The sequence below is a fragment of the Macaca fascicularis genome, chromosome 20 (genome assembly GCF_037993035.2).
Source record: "Macaca fascicularis isolate 582-1 chromosome 20, T2T-MFA8v1.1".
NCBI lineage: Eukaryota > Metazoa > Chordata > Mammalia > Primates > Cercopithecidae > Macaca > Macaca fascicularis.
In genome coordinates, this window is record NC_088394.1 from 11740122 (window position 1) to 11760380 (window position 20259).

Genomic DNA, 20259 nt, shown 5'->3' on the forward strand with positions numbered 1-20259 from the left:
TTCCAGAGAAATACAAAGGTGCTACACCCTCTCTCTGTATCTGAAAATCAGTCCTCAGCCTTCAGGAATGCAGCTTCTGAGTGGAAGGGGGTAGGGACAGGCCCTCGGAGGCCGGCCGCTGTACCAAAGTCAGGCCATGACTTGTGACCCTTCATTTCCCTTACTGCCTCTGGTTTAATGCAAAAGGTTCAGTGAAGTGATGGCCTAGCTCTGCCCCCAGCAGGCTTGAGGGGTTCATTGGGAAGGTTGTAGGGGGCAGCAGGAGTAGAGGGGAATGGAGCTGCCACCCTTGCTGGGATAGAGGATTTGGAGTGGGGGACCTCGGGCTTCTGGAGGAAAGTACTCAAAGTGTCCAAAAGAAAAAGGCAAGCAGCATGCACCAAGTGGCTCCTTGGCCCCGTGGCCTGTTCACCAGGTGTCTCAGTCTGTTTTCTGCAGCTATAACAGAATACCACAGACTAATTTATAAAGAAAAGAAATTTCTTATAGTTCTGGAGGCCGGGAAGTCCAATATCAAGGTGCCAGTATTTGACGAGGGCCTTCTTGCCACATTACCCATGGTGGAAGGCGGATGGGCCTTCTTGCCACATCATCCCATGGTGGAAGGTGGAAGGGCAAGACACAGAGAAAGAGAGAACAGAACTCGCTCTTAAAACAAACTCACTGTCACCATCATGGAGCCACACCTGCAATAATGACCTTACTCCATTCATGAGACCTAATCCCATCTTGTTAGGCCCTACCTCTCAGCACTGTCACACTGGGGATTAAGTTTCCAATACATGAACTTTTTGGGATGCGTTCAAACCATAGCACCAGGTATCTGGGCCGCTGGGCTGTCACTACATCCCTGCCCTGTGTAGTCAGCTTTACCTAGCAGGAGGGAGAAAGCGGTATGTTTGAAGCCCACTTTCTGAAAAGAGAAGACACAAGGAAAGTTTGTCATGTTTGAAAGAGGAAAACGAATTCTGCAGAAAGCTTATCCTTCCTCTGTGAAGCCAGGGAAATGAAGTGTTAGTGTTCAGCAACACGTGTGCATTGATTACTACTACTGATGCAGCAGAGATCTGGGAGAGGTGGCAGGTAGGGGATGTCACCCTGTGTCTTAGTCATCAAAGAAGGCTTCGCAGAGGTGGTGTGGAAAGAGGCAGTCAGCTCTGGCCCAGTGGCCGTGGGCATGTGCCTTTCCTCCTCTGAGCTCAGTGTCCCTTTCATGATGAGCCACCAGCACCTGCCGTCCAGCAGGAGATGACCCCAGCACGTGCCTGGTAGTTAGTAGATGCTCCAAAAATGATTATGTTATATTATCCCAGGTAAGATGTGAAGGGGACAAGGAAGGAAGGGGAAACATTGGTCCTAGGGTGAGAATCACAGAGGCCCTGGAGCAAGACAGGCCTGGGCTCATGTCTTGGTTCTGCCACCCACCAGCTGAGTGACCTTGGATCCATTTTTCTGCTTCTCTGAGACTCTGTTCCCTCATCAGCAAAGTGGGAAGCAGCTCCTCAAAAGCCTTTAGGTCACAGCGTGCCGTGGAATCAGCTCTTGTTAAACAGAAGCTGCCATCGCACAGCTGTTATCATCACTGGAAGGACAGCGAGGAGAAGGCAGGTGGCAGATGGGCTTGCACCCACAGGGGTAAAGCATACCTGGCCTCCTGCTGAGAATCCCTGTCCCTGCTGAGGTGGAGAGGGAATGTGAGGAGGAACGAGCTTTTCGCAGCAAGGATGCAGCTTCTCAAGAGTCTGAGCTGCTGTTTCAATTAAAGGAAAAATCACCAGTTTAGAAAACCAAAAGGCATATTGCTCCCTTATCTGGCTGCCTCTGTGCTTTACTTCAATCTAAATCCAGGGTTTAGATCACTCATTTACATTTACTAAATGCAGGTAAAGGTGAGAGGCCTGTGTAACCTTCCCGGGCCTCTTCTTCCTCCCAAGTAAGGGGCCTGCTTTGAGGTTTCCTGTAATGTCTCTTCTAGATGAAGCCCATGAACGTGGAATATCTCATGATGGATGCCTCCATCCTGCTGCCCCCAACAGGCACACCACTGACAGGCATTGATTTTGTGAAGCGGCTGCCGTGTGGCGATGTGGAGAAGACCCGGCGGGTGAGTGAGCGCAGGACCTGTCATCTCCTGGGCCACTGTTCTCCAGAAACACTCCCAGACCAGGGAGGAAAGGGCTTCTTTGTCAAAGTCAGGAGCTTGCCCTCAACACAGCTTAGATGCAGATAGAGAGTTCGCACTTGCCCCCAGGCATGACTTTCCAAAGCATGTTGCCCTTTGGAAAGTGGGGTTTGGCATTCCGTTGCATCTGGCACCCAATGTTGGCTGCAGAGAGGTAGCCTTCACCAGTGCAGACAGACTCAAGCCCTGAGCTCAGGAGTGGAAGCCAGTGGGGCCAGGTTTCTGTGAACCGTGGAGGGTGAGGTTGGTGTGAAATCTTAGCTCAGCGGTCTCAGGATCCTCAGAGACAGTGCGATGTTAAGGCATCTACCTGCTCTTGGGCCACAGTCAAATGGAATGTGAATCTCGCCAGCCTGCAGGAGAGATATGCGTGAAAAGATTAGTTCTCAGAACCAGGTGCAGCGTGTGCTTCTGTTATCAGCCCTTTTTTTCCGAAGCAGGCACTCTAGGAAGCAGTCTCCACAAGGGTGTTCATGGTATTTTATCTCCCGGGTAAGATCAGAGTTTCTTTCTTAGAAAGCACCATCACCTTTTCCCTAGAAAATCATTCCCTGGAGACATGAATATTTGTGGATAGTTTAGAGGAATTCATTGCACGCAGCTCCCCCTGTCAGCCTGTATCGTCTGAGTTTATTCATGTGTGACAGAGGTGTTTCACTTTTGGATTTTGCAAAGCAGGAATGACCTGTCATTTGCACCTCAGACACGAGGAGTCTGAACCTTCCTCCCCGCAGCTGGTGATTCTACCTCGGAGGCCTGGGGGTGCAGAGGAAGTGGGACCCATGTGTCTTGAGTCAATCCACATTTCCAACTGTCTGACCAAACCCACAAACCTCACCGCAGGACCCACCCGTCCGGGCCGCTGACGTCTTCCTTCCATGTGCTCCCAGCCAGGCGCACGATTCTGTTTGTGGGTGGCAGCGTTTGCACTGGACGTCCTGGCATCAGCTTTCACTGGAGGACCGGTTCTGACAGATGTGTATGTGTTGCTTCGTGATGCTGACATGCTCACCCCCAGCCGGGGCTACAGCATCCTGTGCCAAGAAGGCCCCGCCTGGGAGATCCCTCCTGTCCAGAGGAGTGAACGCTGAGCACTGCTGCTCTGGATTCCACTTTGCCTTTCTTTTTTTCTTTCTTTTTTTTTTTTTTTTTTTTTTTGAGGCTGCAGTGAGCTGTGATCCAGCCTGGAGTGCAGTGATGCTATTGTAGCTCACTGCAGCCTCGAACTCCTGGTCTCCAGCCATCCTCCCACCTCAGCATCAGTAGCTGGAACTACATGCATAAGCTACCACACCTAGCTAATTTTCAAATGTTTTATAGAGATGAAGTCTTGCTAAGTTACCCAAGCTAGTCTTGAACTCCTGGCCTCAAGCCATCCTCCTGCCTTGGCCTCCCAAAGTGCTGGAATTACAGGCATGTACCACCACACCCGACCCACACTCTACCTTCTTTTGGTTCACAGTTCATCAGGATTTTTCTTACCACTTCTGTGAACATATAGCCTCTGCTATGAAGTAGATCAATTCAAATCCGTTCTTTAGGTGAATTTCCTCATTAAATTCTATAACCATCCTAGGAGATTGGCACTATTATTATCCCCATTTTACAGAAGAAGAATATTTTTTTTTTTTTTTGAGACAGGGTCCTGCTCTGTCACCCAGGTTGGAGTGCAGTGGTGCCATCTTGGCTCACTGCAGCACACTCTGCCCCCTGGGTTCAAGAGGTCCTCCTACCTCAGCCTCCTGGGTCGTTGGGATTACAGGTGTGTGCCGCCACACTCACCTAATTTTTGTATTTTTTGTAGAGGTGGGGTTTTGCCATGTTGCCAAGGCTGGTCTTGAACTCCTGGACTCAAGCGATCCACCCATCTCAGCCTCAGAGTGCTGGGATTACAGGCGTGAACCACCACGTCCTGCCCACAGAGGAAGGAATTGATGCATGGAGAGGTCCAGTGATTTGCTCAAGGTCACCCAGCTAGTGAGTAGCTGAGCCACGAGTCAGCCCAGGCAATGTGGCGCCCAGAACCTAGACTCTTAGGCATTCTGACCTGCTGCTTCCCACACTGCCTTCTTCAGATCTGCTAGCTCTGCTCAGGACACTGGGACATCAAAAACAGCCCCAGTCCTGAAGGAATGAGAGCCTGGAGGGCAAAGTGCGAAGAGACAGTGGCAGACCATGTGGCTTAGGCCGTTATTCAAGCAGCATTAGATCAGGTCACTAATCTCACCTGGAGCAGGAAGTGGGACAGGCACCAGATAGGGAGGCACAGGCCCAGAGACAGGTGACACATTCTGGCACTTCCACGGCAGTGATTGCAGCTGGAGCCCACAGTGGGATGTGATGAGGCTGGGGGTGCTGGCAGGAGCCAGATCACGGGGGCCTTGGAGCCCCTTGAGAGCCTTGGCTGTCACCTCTTAACACTGTTTCATGACCTTATGCCCTGCTGGGCTGGGGCAGATGGTCCTGATACACAGGCGAGAGATGGGAGAAATGCAGGGGCGAGTTTGTCAGGCATGTGGTGGAAGGGAGGTTGCTTCCTGTCTACTCTGAGCTACTGTCTCTTCATCTGTCAGGTAAAATGTGCCTGCCTTTCCAGAGTTATTGTGAGGACTCAGCAGCAAGCCAATGGCAGGTCTTGATGATAGTCTTTTTGCCCCTCACATGTCACATAGTTGCAGGTTCCCAGGGCTGTGCTGCCCACCTCCCTTGTCCTGGACAGGATGCACAGCCCAAGTGGCTAGCTGAAGCACAGAGACCTGGAATATCTCAGCTTCCCTAGAGGCTCTTTGCCTGTCTGACCAGTTTCCAAAAGCAACTCTTAAGTCCTCCCAGGGTCCCTGGGTAGCAGAATGATATAAAAGAGGCCAGGCTACCTCAAAGCCAAGGCATCCACTTTAGAAAAGCTTCCTTTGTGACTTTAAGAATTTCTTTCTGAAGGGTAGCTTTGGCCACTCGTCTCACTACGGTTCCTGTTGCAAGGGAGCCATCTGGAATCATCCAGAAGCTTAGCTCCTCAAGCCTGCTTCAGAAATCAGAACACACCAATGTGCTTTGAATTTGAGCTAAAGGAAGTTACATGGTTTAGCAAGCAATTGAGGGCTTATGTGGTTCGTTTCAAGTTTTTTGCTTGTATCCAAAGAACATTCCAAGCTACCCCTTTGGATTCAAAGGTTTTCTTTCTTTTTTTTTTTTTTCCACCAAGTAGACTTTTTAAAGGAGGCTGATCCTTTTCAGAAACTCCACCCTTTATTTTCCTTAAGGATTTGTCAAGGAAGTTCAAACAATTCTTACTGGCAAATCACTCCTAAATATTCATAGATTCATCAAAGAGCTGCTAGATTCTTGCTATATGCCAAATACTGTGTTAGCCTGGGGAGTGAAGAAATGAGCGAGCACACGCCCCTGCCTTCTGGACCGCTCTTTTTACCTAGAGAGGTAAAATTTATTAGCAAGTAAGAGAATAGCAGGTTTGGTACCAACCCACAGTCAGAGCTCTGGAGGAAAGAAAGAGCATGCCGTAGCCAGGGGCTGAGGAGCAGTCCTCCTGCAGATAGAGTGATCCGAAGAGCTGCTCTGCAGAGGTGATCTGAGCTGAAACCTGGGGGATGAGGAGGAGCCAGGAAGGTTAAAGTGATAACGGAGGCACTTTCCAAACAGGGAACAGCACACGTCCAGTCCCTGAGATGCCACCAAGGGTGGCATGTTCAAGGAGCATAGTAAGTGAGGTAGAGGCAGGGGCAGCGACAGGAGAGGATGGTGGCAGCGCTTTGCAGGCTGTTGGGAGGCATCTCACCATAACGCCGTTTTCCCTCTTGCTTTTTTTTTTTTTTTTTTTTGGGGATGCATCTCACTCTGTCACCCATGCTAGAGTGCAGTGGCATGATCTCGACTCACTGCAACCTGCACCTCTCAGGTTCAAGTGATTCTCCTGCCTCCGCCTCTAGAGTAGCATGACCCACCATGCCCAGCTGATTTTTAAAATTTTTTTGTATTTTTAATAGAGACTGAGTGTCCCCAGTCTTTTGGCCAGGGTGGTCCCAAACTCCTGAACTCAAGTGATCCACCCGACTTGGCCTCCCATAGTGCTGGGATTACAGGCTTGAGCCACCATGCCCAGCCCCCTCTTGCATTTTAAAAACCACATCACTTACTCTTTCTTTCAACATAATTGTTGAACATATTCTAGGTATCAGGCTCTGAGTAAGATGCAAGACTAGATGGTGAACAAATAATATAAAATAAGACCAAAACAGCAAGGGTGCCACTGAGCCATGCCAGCTGAGAAGGGAAGTTCATGTTGAAATGAAGGTCACTGGAGCTATTGGGGTCCAGTGAGAACATTCAAGTAGAACTTCAGGCTTAGGCTGGACCCACCCCACATGTAGGGGGAACTGAGAGAAGCGGTGAAGAAGGAAAACTGTGGTGTCAGACCAACCGTGGGTCAAATCCCAACTCCAGCTGCATGACCTTGAGTGAGTCACTCACCCTCCCGGAGCCTCAGGTCCCTCATGGGTCTTGCCTCTCAGCTGTTGCCCAGAGAAGAGCGTGGCTGCGAAGTGACAAGCCCAGGGCCTGGCAGACATTAAGCGCTCAGGAAGCATTGTCTGAACAGAAATGGAGCAGTCTGGTATGTAAGGTGGGAAAGAAATAGGGTCTTTCATGATCTAAATCTACCGAAGCTTAATGCCAGAGAAAAGAGAGTCAGGAACAGGATTTTTTGGTGAATATCAAAATCCAAGTTTAAGCCACTAGCCATCTGTATATAGTCATCTTGGAAGCGGCTATGAAACACCCGTATTTGCACGAGGTTTTATTTGTCCCCAGATTGTTTCCCTGTTCCTTTGTAAAACCACAAGCAGTTTTTGTGTTTATCACTATTGGCCTTGAGGAAATAGAATATTTTGCTTTACTTTTTCGATGTGTATTACATATTAAAGAAAATACAATAGCATCTCCTACAATTTCAAAAGTAAAGGGAAAAGAATTTCCCATGATTTCATCACCCTAAACAAACAATACTTGGACATCTTTTGTGCTCCTCCTATCTTTGTCTGTAAAGAGAGTGTACCATGGTCTTGCTTTCATCCCTTCTTTTTTTTCTTTTCGTCGTAGCACAAGAAGTTTTCATGTTGCCATAGTTGAAATAAGTCTGATTTCTTATGGCCTCATAAAGGTTTATCTGGCATTTTCTTGCAAGTAGACATTTTGGTTGCTTCCAGTATTACATTATTTTCAACTAAACTATAATGAGCAGCTTCATGAATACAGTGTTTTTCTTTCTCTTGAATTATTTCTTTAGGATAAGTTCCCAGAAGTGGAATTTCTGGTTCAAAGGGTATGAACGTGTTTTTTTCATGACTATCTGCATATTGCCAAATTGCTTTCCCGATGGGTTGTGCCCACATTAAACTGCTTTGGCACTCTTTTAAGAATGACTGACTTTCACAGCTACATGGCCTCAGTGGGCTTCTAACCTGAGTGACTGTCGCCTAAACTAGGCAGCTTGCACATGCAGCAAGGAAGCAGGAGGGTGAAAACCAAGCCTTTGTTCCAGGCCAGCTCCTGGGCTCAGCACATCACCAGTGCCATCCCGTTGTACCTGCATGGTGGGTGCCCCATTTCCAGAGCATAAGCCTGGCCTGGGCAATTCATGCGATTACCAAGCCCCAGCTTGAGCCACAGTGTGTCCAACTACAGAGCCACCCACCTTCCCCTGCTCATTGGACTGATTCCCCGGAGACTGTGAGTTTGCCAGAGTTTGCTTCCAGACTCACTGAAGCAAAGAAACTGGGGACATCTCTTTCTATTTTAGCTTGGTCAGCTGTCATCCTTTTCACAATGCAGCCTGTTCTTCCTGGGTCCGTCTTTCCTGATATTCTATGGAAGAATCTGAAAGAATAATAATTTCTTTTTCCTTTTTAATAATAGTTTTAAATTTGCATCTTTATTTTGCGAAGAAAAGCACTCAATAAAACCCCGGGTCCCAAGCCTTAAATCTTTTGGAGGTCAAGGAGTGTGGTTGCAGGAACACAGAGCTTGGAATCCAATTATTCACTGAGTGACCTGGGGCAGGCTGCCTGTCATTGCTCGGCTTTGGTTTCCCCATCTGTAAAATAGGAACCACACAGGGTCATTAAAAGGCTTGAATGAGACGACACTGTACAGCTGGCGTAGTACCCGGCAGGCCATGGGGAATCAGAGAGTGGTTATTGTTTTGGGGGTGGTGGGGTGAATTTTATGGCTCTTATGCTCATAGTTTAGCTTTCTTTTGTGAATTCAGAGTTGTGGGGCTGCCCAGTGTGCCTACCAGGCCCTTATAACCGCCCTGCCCCAACGGGAGCCCAGGTTTTGCCTCGAGTGGAGCTCCCTGCCCTGTGGGAATCGCCCCTCCTCACGTTCATGGGCATGGCTTCTCATGTGTCCTTCCTTCTCTCAGGAGTTGGGGCAGGAACCAGGAAAAACATTGAGGGATTTTATTGTACAGTCGTCCCTCGGTATCCATGGGGAATTGGTTCTAGGACTCCCTCAAGGATACCAAAATCCACAGATGCTGAAGTCCCTTATATAAACAGCATAGTGTTTGCATATAACCTATACACATTCTCCTGTAGACTTTAAATCGTCTCTGGATTACTTATAATACAGAGTACAATGTAAATGCTATGTAAATAGTTTGTTATACTGTATTGATTAGGGAATAATAAGGAAAAAAATCTGTACAAGTTGAGTACAGATGCAACTTTTTTTTTTTTTTTTTTTTAGTATTTTTGATCTACAGTTGGTTGAATCCACAGATATGGAACCCGTGGATACAGAGAGCCGACTGTGTGTGTTTTATATTCTATTTTATGTTTATGATGACGATTATTATCCATGTGTTGTTTGCAGGGCAAAAGCAGATATTGGCCTATATTGGGAGCCAAATTCTGAACTTTTGAAGTATTTATTGGAAGGTTACAGTTTTTCGGAGTGATGGGCTGCAGAAAGCCACATGTTTCTGTTTTCTCAGCCAACCCGCTCTGGTCCTGCGTGAGTTATTTGCCTTCAGAACCCTGAGAGAAGCGGGGGTTTGGGCACAGAAATGAGCGTCTCCTTGACTTGGACCTGGATGTCATGGGCCTTTTCCTTTCTTCCTCATCCTCGTGGTCATGACTCCGTGGTAATGACTCCTTATCTGAGAGCTCAAGCTGCCAAATATTTCAAGTGACCACCCACGTCTTGGGCTTTCTGTACTTGGGCTGCCTTGGATGTTTAAGTTTCCTGGTGCACTTGGTTAAGTGACACGTGTCATACGTTCCTGAGTTCACACCCAGCTCAGCCACTTAGCAGATGTGTGAGCTGAAATAACTCTGCCCCTCTCAGCTCTGTTTCTTCCTCCATAAACTCTTCAAGTTACAATAAGGTGCCCACAGTTCTTGCCACCCCATAGTTGCTTAATAGAAGTTCTTTTGAATTTTTTAATGGAACTACACTTCTTTTTCTTCTGATTGTTACAGATGTCTTTACGAAGACTGTACTTTTAAAAACTGTTAACAGTCAGATACGAATGCTACCACCACGACCATCATCATTGTAACATAAGAGCTGATCTTTCTCCAGTGGTTTATAGTTTACAGAGGACTGCGCTGCCTTAGCATAGGGCCAGGAGATAGGATTGCTCTTCCAGTTTCAACATTAGGAAATTGTTCCAAAGTCTCCCACTGGTTAGGGCCCAAAGCAGCACTGGGTGTAAGCAGGCAGGCTGACTAGCTCCTCGTTGCCTGGGGTATGAGGAGGCAGTGTGAGTGCGCCTCTTTTCAGACAGTAATTTGGCCCCTTTCCAGTTTTGGGAGGCCCACTGCTGTATAGAGGCCACCTCCCCTCACCTAGGTCCACACTGCAGCCCTCCGAGCCATGAACAAGAAGACCCAAAGGTGCACTGGGATTCACCTTTGCAGCTCTGTAGTGGTGACAGCGGTTTGTCCCCGCCACCCTACTGTGCTGGCTGATTTCCCTCCTGCGTTATCTCAGAACCTCCTAGCAGGCCTGCGAGCTATCATGCCCATTTTACAGATGAGGAACAGGAAGCTCACAGAAGTCAGGGGACTGGACTTGCCCAACCTAGTGCAGCTGGGAATCCGATGTAGACCTCGAGTGTCTGACTCTGGAGCTGTCCCCATCGGGCACTGCACCCTCAGTCAGGCCCACCAGCTGTGCATTACGGGGAGAGGCTTGCAGGTGGCCTCTTCTGTGGACTGCCCCTCTGCTTCCAGGCTCTGGCTGGTGGGCAAGCCTGTTTGGGGGCTGGAGGCTGCTTTCTGCACACACTCCTCCGGCTGCTGGGACTCTGCTTTGTTTCTGCTCCTTGAAAGTACCTGGTGGCCACACAATTCTGACCAGACACCACTTCCATGGGCCAGGAATCCCTGTGCTGGTGGATCGTCTCTGCCCCTGTTCTGCTGGCTGGGAAAGCCTGAGGGGTATTCACGGAACCAAGGTCACTGCAGCACACTCACTGTTGTAAGACTAAGGGACCCGGAGTTGAAGAGACTCACCCGGGGCTAGGATTTTCCTCCGGTCTCAGGCCCTGCAGCCCACAGGCATTTCATTTCACCCTCTTCTGTCTGCCCCACCCCCATATTCAGTAGGTAGAACCTTGAAATGCTTTTGGAGTGATTGGGTTTTCCAGAGCCCATGCTGGTTTGGTTGGGACAGACTTAGGGTCTAGCCCTTGCTGGAAGCATGGCCTGGGGCAGGTCACTTCACCTTCTTAGGTCTCAGTTGCCTGGTGTGTGAAATGGGGCTGACTGCTGGGCAGAGCTATTATGAAGGTCACCTGATACTTGGGGACAAGGTCCTGGCAGATGATAGGTGCTCAGTTCAGGTAAAGTAACCCAAACCTGAACCTGTGGATAACTGAAAACAGGTTACTCCGCCTTTGAATTTTTTTTTGTTTGTTTTGTTATAAAAGGAAGTACCAGGATCACAACACCCAAAGAGGTGGGCTTTATCGTGCTTCTTTTTTTTTTTTAATAGAGAGTCGTTGTGTCATTTCTTGATGTAGGGCATCTCGCTAAAATGACTCTGCAGTCTCACTCTTCTCTGCTCTCTTAACTGTTGGTCCAGGCCATCCGGGTATTCTTCATGCTGCGTTCTCTGTCACTGCAATTGCGAGGGGAGCCGGAGACACAGTTGCCGCTGACCCGGGAGGAGGACCTGATCAAGACTGATGATGTCCTGGATCTGAGTGAGTTGGCTGCTCTGAGTCACAGCAGGGGGCTGGGGTACATGGGACACGGGACACCACTCTGCTGATTCACATGCCACTGGGAGGGTCAGTGTGCAACCTGCATTCTGTACTGTGAGCTGTGACGTTGAGCCAGCGGTGTGCATGTCCCATGCAGGTTTTGAGGAAAAGGCCCCTGGGTTCTCTGAGGTCAGTTTGAGGGTTCTGTTTTCACAACCAGCTGGTTCTCTAAAAAGTATCTGCAGAGCAACTGGGGGCTCAAGCAAGGGTGAACAAACTCCAGGGTTCCTGCCCTCCCTATAAACATAGTGGCATCAGTCTGGTTGGTTTTATATATTAAGCATTTTCTGTATGATTCCAATGATAAAAGTGTTCTGCTGCTAAAGAAAGAAACTTGTAAAAAGCAAATCACCTGTGTTTAGGTAAGGATGAAGGTTTTGGAGGCTGGAGAACCATGTGCTCAGCCCGTAACCTTGAGCTACTTGTTCTGTTGTGTAGTGCCTCATTGTTCTCATCTGCAGCATGAGGCTGACCTTTAAAGGAGACAATGGGCATAAAGCCTGACCATGTTCCTGGAACCCCTCTCGTATTTGTATAGCTTTCTCTTTCCTCCATTTGCTACAGGGCACAGGCACTCTAATGAGCAGCATGGTTTTCTGTTTCTTAAGGGCATTGTGGTATATTAGGAGTCTTTGGTTATGAGAGACAGAAAATCCAACTTAAGCTGGCTTCAGGAAAAGAGAGGGAAATTGACTGATGTCACTGGGAAGTCCAGGAGTAAGCTACCTTCAGGCATGGCTGGATCCAGGTGCTCAGACAGTGTCCTCAGGAAGCTGCCCTCGTCCATCTCTCAACTCTGCTTTCCTCTGTTCATCCTCAGGAGGGCTCTCCCAGGTAGTGACAAGATGGCCATCAGCAGCCCCAAGATTTGTTCAGCCAATCTGATGGAAAGAGAGCTTCTCTTTCCCTTTAATTCTCTAAAAGTCTGGGTAGAGCTGTTATTAGCCTAGCTTGGGCCACGTGACCATCCCTGAACCAGCCAGTGGTCAGAGGAATGTGACTCACTGATTGTCTAAGCTGGGGTTGCATGCCCAGCCCTGGACCTGGGAGGGAGGGCCAGTTATTTTTGAACCCCATCACCTGAGAGAGGGAAGAGGCGGCCCTCAAAGGAAAATCAGCAAAGAAGGGATGGTGGCTGGGTGGGCTGAAACAGCACAGGGCCACTCTCTGTAGCATTGTTTTTGCTGTTTTAAATCAGCTTTATTAAGGTATAATTTACATACAAAAAAATTCCCCAAGTGTTAGTGTATAATTCAATGAGTTTTGACAAAACTATAGAGTTGTGATCTAGACCCTGCTTTGTATTCCCTTGAACAAATGACTAGACCCCCACAGCCTCCATTTCCTCTCCTGTAAAATGAGACGGTCTTTCTTAAAGTACAGAATTGTTTTCAGGATTGAATGAAATAGAATACGAAATATCACATGACCAAGCATAGTGCCTACCGTGTAACTGTACTCAGCAAACTGTAGTCAGTATTGCAGGAGGTCATGCGTGTGAGGAGCATAGCATGCTGCCTGACACGTAGAGGTTCTCAGTGAATGCGTATTGTGTGTTACCTGGTTGTCTAGTGTCTTTTTCTGGCCTTCTTGTTTACGTTTTATCTTTCCCTTTCTTGGAAGAATAAAGCAGCTGTGACGCCTCTCTGCCCGCTGCCCATCTCCTTTGGCCCTTTCACCCTTGAGAAATGACCACAGGGATTTCTCTAAGGGTTTAAATTGATCAAGTTGACTGCAAAGAATCATAACCAGTCTTTCTCTGATTTGATTCAAGGAGAGAAAGAGCTTGCTTTGGGTGAGGTGTGGGGGTGAGGAGGGGGCACTTCATCAGGGCAGCAAAAATGTTTGCACCCTTGAAATGGAATTAAATTTTATGCTGGGAATTCACATTCCTTCCCTCCTCCCCCTAGGAATGGCCTGCTGGAGTAAAGGTTAAAAGTTTTTCACTTACCAATTTTAATTGATTAGATTGCTAGTTGAGATCACTTAACTGAGCCTTTTTGGGTAGTTGGCCATTAAGAAAGTAATGGCTGTTTGTCTTTGCCCAGCCTGATTGCAAATTATGTCTTTTGCTAAGAGGGGTGACATTCAGAAAATACTAAGGATTATGGAAGCACATGGTGCTAGAATAAGATATGCCTGTGTTGTTGGTTTGTTTGTTTTTGTTTTTTTGTTTTGTTTTGTTTTGAGGGAGGGATTGTAAATGCTGGAGCTTCTCCTCACCTTCCTTTGAGGGGGAAAATCACCCTACTCTGCAATCTGACCAAATGCCTTCTGTGTATACAAAATAGAGGTGAAGGACAGGTGAAGCCATTCTTGCTTGCTGCATGGCTGGAAGCTGGGCATGTTTTTGTCTCCCTGATGAACTTGAGAAAGCTGACTCAGGGAGAAATGTTAGGGACTGCTCACTGTTTACCTGACTCAATGTGGTCTGGTAGGCTTAAAGGAGTGCTGTCTCCACACAGCAGGAAGAAGTGGCATAAAGCGTATTCACTGCCCTTGTCACACTTCAGTGAGAAATGACAGCATGAAGGATATTCCCCAGAAGCCACCACAAGTGCTTGCTGACCAGCAGCAGGTCTCTCGGCTGGGTGTGACAGCCGAGCTCTGGCATAAAAGGTGGCTGCTCATGGGGACCATCAAAGAAGTGGCCACCACTCAGGAAAGAGGCAAACTGGTCACACTTCAAGTGAAGTCCGTTTTGTTTTTCACTAGAGAGGAAAGTGGCAGAGGGCAGAGGTCAGGAACTGGCAGCCACATGTGCCACATCTGCTGGAGTGATGGGGGGCTGGGGTGGGAAGGAAGAGAGAGAGGGAGGAAGGGAGGGAGGGAAGTGGAAGGAAGTTGAAGGGAGGGAGAGATTGGAGGAAGAAAGGGGAAGGGAGGGAAGGGAAGAGGGGAGGAACTAGAAAAAATAGTCGATTTCTAGAGAAAATAGCATGATGAATCTCCATATACCCAGCCCTCAGCTTCAACAGCTTTTACCATTTAGCTAATTTTTGTTTTATCTGCCCTTCCATCTGTCTATTTAAAATATACCATCCACCCACACAGTGTGTTAAAGCAAATGGAAGACTTCATATTATTACATCTAGAAATACCTCTCTCTAACAGAGAAGTACTTTGTATTGTTCCTTTTAATAGAATTGGTTGCCACCATTTGCAAACCGAGTGCTTCCCCAGCCCCAGCTGCTGCTTTGGGCTGGAGGCCAGGGTGCAGGGGCCTATAGACAGGGCCTGTGCTCACCCGTGTGCTGCCGCCCTGTCTTGTTGACATTTGATTTTGCAGCCGCTGGCATTATTGGAGTAATCAGCTTTGTAATCTTCCCCAGAGTCTTCATGCCTGTGAGGCTCAGTAGCCTTACCTTTGAAATGGTTCTAGGGCTGAATGTGGTGACTCACACCTGTAATCTCAACACTTTGGGAGGCCGAGGTGGGAAGATCACTTGAGCTCAGGAGTTCAAGACCAGCCAGAGCAACATAGCGAGACCTTGTCTCTACTAAAATCCAAAAAAAAAATTAGCCAGTCGTGATGGCAGATACCTGTAGTTCCAGATACTTGAGGGGCTGAGGTGGGAGGATCTCTTGAACCTGGGAGGTCGAGGCTGCAGTGAACCCTGATCGTGTCACTGCACTCCAGCCTGGGCGATAGAGTGAGAACCCTCTTTCAAAAAAATAAAACCAAAACGAAAACATGGTTCTAAAAGACTTTCCACGGAGCTCAAATGAGATAATGTGTAAAGCTCACAGCGCCATGCTTGGCACTTAGTAGGTGCTCAGTGAGTGGGAGCTGGCTACTTCGCTGCTGCAGCTGCTGAACACACAAGCTGAAACTCATCCTGCTGGGCTCCACGGGGCTGGCATTTTCTGCTTAAGCAACACTGTGAGAACAGTATCCTGAGACATTCAGGTCATCACTCGGATGATGGCACTGTTTTGAGAGTTAAGAAAGATGGCTCTGGCTGCTTTGGCCAGAGGAAGGGAGCTGTATCCCTTGTAGGCTGTGATACTCACTCACTCACTCCAGTGTGCCTCCTGACCAAGGACAAGTAAGCTTTGAGGAGAAACCACAGATTCCTTGGGATTGACCTCAGGGCCTCCTTAAAAGATTCTTGCCTGTTTCCAAATATCATGAGCAACCATAGTCGGGGAGAAATCTGTCCATTATCCATACACCCCAAAGAGACACCTGGCAACCAGGCGTGTTCAGTGTCCAGTTTCCTTTCAGCCTATTCATGTGGGCACCTGACATTCACATAGTTGCAGCCATAGCATGTGGTGCTTGTATCTAACTTGTATTCTGATTTCTAAAATCCGTTTGGGAAGCCCATTCAATGAAGACCCACTCATGCATTCAGCTATTTATTGAGCACCTGCTGTATGCCAGGCACAGTGCTAGGAGCTGAGATGTGAGAGTGATCTAAAGCCAGACTTCGCTTCTGTTCTTGAGGTGTTTCCAGTTGGGGGAGGGGAGGATGGAGGGAGCGACCACTAACAGGTTAGTTAAGTAAATGCATGATCACAGACTGATTGGGATGGCTCTGTAGAGGTGACAAGCAGAGTCCATGCTAGAGAGTAACCAGGAAGAAAATCCTCATGGGCTGGTTAGGAAAGGCCTCTCTGAAGAGGTGCTGTGCCAGGAGGGATCAGAAGCTTCTACGAGAAAGCACGGAAATGAGGACTGCCTTTTAAGGATGGCAGAGGTGAGGCTGAGGTGAGAGAGAGCATGCCATGTTCCAAGGTCCTCACCGAAACTGGGGTGGCCGGCACACAAGTAGCAAGAGCGGGTCAGTGGTTGGGAAGAGCCAGGTCTCAATTCCAGGGCTTTCTCACAGGGACATCTGTCTTAAACGGACACTTCTACAGCTGGCACTGCCAGATCAGATGGTCCCAGCAGGGGCCTTCCAGTTGCACCGGGGGCTAGAAAGGCCATGCAGCAGGGTGGTGAGGAGCATGGACTCAGGGGCCAGACTGTGCCTGGATGGAAGTCCCAGCTTTGCTGCTTTCTGCTTGCCAGCTATATTACCTTAAGGGAACTGAGTCTCCTGGCGCTTCAGTTTCCACAGCTGTGAAATAGGACTTGCTGGGAGGAGTAGATGAGTATTATCTGTGTTGTGCCTAGAACAGTGCCTGACAGAATTGCAGAGAGGCCATTTAGGAGGCTGTGGCAGGGGCCAGGGTCAGTGCTAATGGGCAAAGAGGGACGGGACAGTCTAGGTACAGCATTTTGTGACACTTCGCAGTGGTGATGCTGGAGAGCTCGGTTTACTCTGAGGTTCTGAGCTTGGGGCAGTCCAGGTGGCAGGGGCTGGGAGGATGGTGATTCTGTCATCAGCAGGGCTGATCCTGGAGGAGGAGCTGGTTCCAAGCAGAAGGTGCTGAGGTTGGTGGGGCGGCCAGGTGAGAAGTGCTGTGAAGGAGCTCGGCCGGGATGTCCAGGGGATGGGGGACAGGCCGGAAGCCTCCTCGCTACTTCGTAGATTCAGAACTCTTGTGTTTAGTAGCCTGCATGATACTCTGTTGTCTGAGACTTCTGACGTAATCATTGTGCAGTTTTGGGTCATTTTTACTCTTGCCTGGCATAACCTAGCTGGCTCTTCCTTGAAAGATCCTCACGACAGGGTGTTAGATCACGTGGTGTGTAAGGGAAGTCCCAAAACCTGCAGAGAAACATCTGTGAATAAGCAGACCTCTGTACACTGGATCTGAGCACTCTTCCAGGCTTGGACACACTTCCCAGGCTCTGGGGGCCTGGAAAATACTCATAAGTACAGAACAGTAGGTCCCAGCCCTTAGGATTTCATAGCCCAGAAAATCATCAAAACAAAAATAAAACAAAGCTTTTGGGGACAGATCGCCAACTTTTGTTTTGTTTGTTTACCAAGTAGTCATTTTTTTAAAAAAGCATTTATGAACCATCATTTCATAAAAGACATTATTATTACCTTTAATATTGTTAATATTGAGTAGGTAGCACATCATTTCAGAACGAGGGCCAGTCTTTCCAGGAAACAGTAGTGGCAACTGTGTACCCACATACTGTGCTTTAGTGGAGAGTGGGTTTTTTGTTATTGTGGTGGTGAGGTTTTTTTGTTTTTTTTTTTTTTTTAAAAAGCAAGTACAGACCAATGACTCTAGTAAAAGCCAGTGTCTTTGTCTTTCCTAGCTCACAGTCTTATGGGGAAGGCAAACCCCAATCATGGCAGCACAGATCAAAGTCCGATGGCCACCGTGTTTCCTGCTCTAAGAGCAGGTGACGGGGTTAACCTGGCTGGAGGTCAGAGAGGCTTCTAAGGGAAGGGCCCATTTGAGGGCTGCAAGGGGGTATGGGTGCCGAGAAGTGGCACAGAAGCGAAGACCCTGGGGCCGATGGGGATTTGGGGAAGATGAGAGATGGCAGTGGGGCCACAGGGTCGGGGAGTGGGAGGGTGAAGGTGGTCGGCAAGATAAGGCTGGGTAGGAAGCCATGCAGGCCCTGTGGGCGTATCAAGCATTCAGGGTTCTGTTTTAAAAACAGTGAGAAAAGTTCTTATCTGGCTGATATGATCAGATTGGTAACTCACAAGGCCCTCTCTGGCCTCCGTGGAAGAGATTTATGGGTCAGGGCAGCATTACAGCATGGAGCCCCATTGGGAGGCCAGACCTGCGAGGCATGAACTACAGAAGTGGTGTCCACAAGCTGGCATCCTCACCGGGCTTGCACACTCTGGTTTGCTCCAGAGACTTGTCTTGAGTGCTGCTCTGTCCACTCTGTGGCCTAGATACAGGGGCTTTTATTGCACGACGGTCCATCCTGTTGGATCCGGCTTGTTCTCCAAACCATGGTACCTTTGAAGCTAATTATTAACAACAACCCAACTATTTGGGTTGTATTCACCTCCTGGCAAGGCAGGCCACTGTGGACCTTCCCTTTGCTCTCCTTCTGGCTGTTTCCAGGCCAGGACTTGCCTGTTTAAAAGTCAGGCTGAGGGTATGGAGGAAGCCTTGGGTCCCAGACAAATGCAGACTGAATCTCAGCCATGCTTCTTCCTAGCCATGTGGCCTTGGACAAATCTATTCCCCTCTCTGTGCTTTAGTTCCTTCATTAATTAAATGAAAGCAGTGATGCCCATCTTTGCGGGATTATTGTAAGGCAGAACAATAAGGTGGATATAGAGGTTGCGAACGGCTCGTCCTCAGGCAGGTGGACCCACAGATGTAGCTTCATGGCCAGTAAAGCATTTGCAAGCAAATTTTACGTTAGTTGCTAACATTTTAAAATCAGGATATTTTATCGTAAAAACCTAGCTATCACCTTGAATATGAGACGGTGACAGTCTGTCCACACAGCATCTGCATCCCCACAGGCAGCAGCTAGTTGCTCCTCTTCATGGGGATGAACCCGTGTCCCAGCTGCCAGAGTCTCTGCTGAACTCCGGACCTGTGTACTCAGCTACCTGCTCAGCATTTCTTGGTTACCACAAACACAAGGCATGAGCTTTCCCAAAAAACCTGCCTCCCTGCAGGCTTCCAGACTCAGTTGGTGGCAGTTCCATGCCGGTGGCAAAAACCACAGGCTCATCCCTGACTCCCCTCTCTCTCTCAAAGTCAACTTCCACTTGGTCAGCAGACCTATTCAGCTCCTACTGCAAAATACAGCCAGCGCTATGTGTTCTCAGGTTCTGCATCCAAAGACTCAACCAACCACAGATTGAAAACATTTCTATTTTTATTTAATTTTAAAAATTTATTGATTTTTTGAGACGGAGTTTCGCTCTTTCGTCTGGGCTGGAGTGCAGAGACACAATCTCGGCTTGCTGTAACCTCCGTCCCCCAGGTTCAAGCAATTCTCATGCCTCAGCCTCCCAAGTAGCTGGGATTACAGGTGCATGCCACCACGCCCGGCTATTTTTTAAATTTTTTTTATTTTTAGTAGAGACAGGGTTTCACCATGTTGGCCATGCTGGTCTCAAACTCCTGGCCTCAAGCAATCTGCCTGCCTTGGTATCCCAAAGTGCTGGGATTACAGGCATGAGCCATTGTGCCTGGCCATTGATTTATTTTGAGACAGGGTTTCACTGTGTTGCCCAGGATGGAGTACAGTGGTGCAATCATGGCTCACTACAGTCCCAACTTCCCAGGCTCCGGTGATTCTCCCACCTCAGCTTCCCAAGTAACTGGGACTACAGGCAGGCACCACCATACCCGGCTATGTTTTTGTATTTTTTGTAGAGACAGGGTTTCTCTATGTTGCCCAGGCTGGTCTCAAACTCCTGGTCTCAAGCAATCCACCCACCTTGGCCTCCCAAAATACTGGGATTATAGGCGTGAGTCACTGTGTCTGGCCTTTTGTTATTACTCCTTTTTTTTTTTTTTTTTTTTTCGATACAAGTTCTTACTCTGTCATCCAGGTTAGAGTGCAGTGGTGCAATCATAGCTCACTGCAGCCTCCAACCCCCAGGCTCAAGCAATCCTACTGCCTCAGCCTCCTGAGTAACTGAGATCACAGGTACGTGCCACCATGCCCAGCTAATTTTTTAAAAAATATTTTATAGAGACAGAGTCTCACTATGTTTGAGACCAGGCTGGTCTTAAATTCCTGAGCTTAAGCGATCCTCCTGCCTCAGCCTCCCAAAGTGCCAGGATTACAGGCATGTGCCACCATACCTAGACTGAAAATATTTTTAAAAAACAACAACAAAAAAATACAGCCATGCAAAATGAGCAAATTTTAAAAACAGTACAGCATAACAACTATTTACATAGCCATCTCATTGTATGAGTTATTATAAGTAATCTAGAGATGGCTTAA

At 48.2% G+C, this 20259-nt stretch overlaps 1 protein-coding gene across 17 annotated transcripts in view; it reads left to right on the top strand.

Annotated features, from left to right (window-relative positions):
* CLEC16A (C-type lectin domain containing 16A) overlaps positions 1-20259 on the top strand; it is a 238351-nt gene that overhangs the window by 103001 nt on the left and 115091 nt on the right. For all 17 annotated transcript variants that reach the window (XR_012429259.1, XM_065537629.2, XM_065537627.2 and 14 more), the window contains 2 exons: positions 1976-2104; positions 11288-11408. Coding sequence is in view for 16 of the 17 variants with exons in the window: in XM_065537629.2 (XP_065393701.1) it covers positions 1976-2104; positions 11288-11408 (250 nt within the window). In the remaining variant the exon portion in view is untranslated. The remainder of the gene's footprint in view (positions 1-1975; positions 2105-11287; positions 11409-20259) is intronic.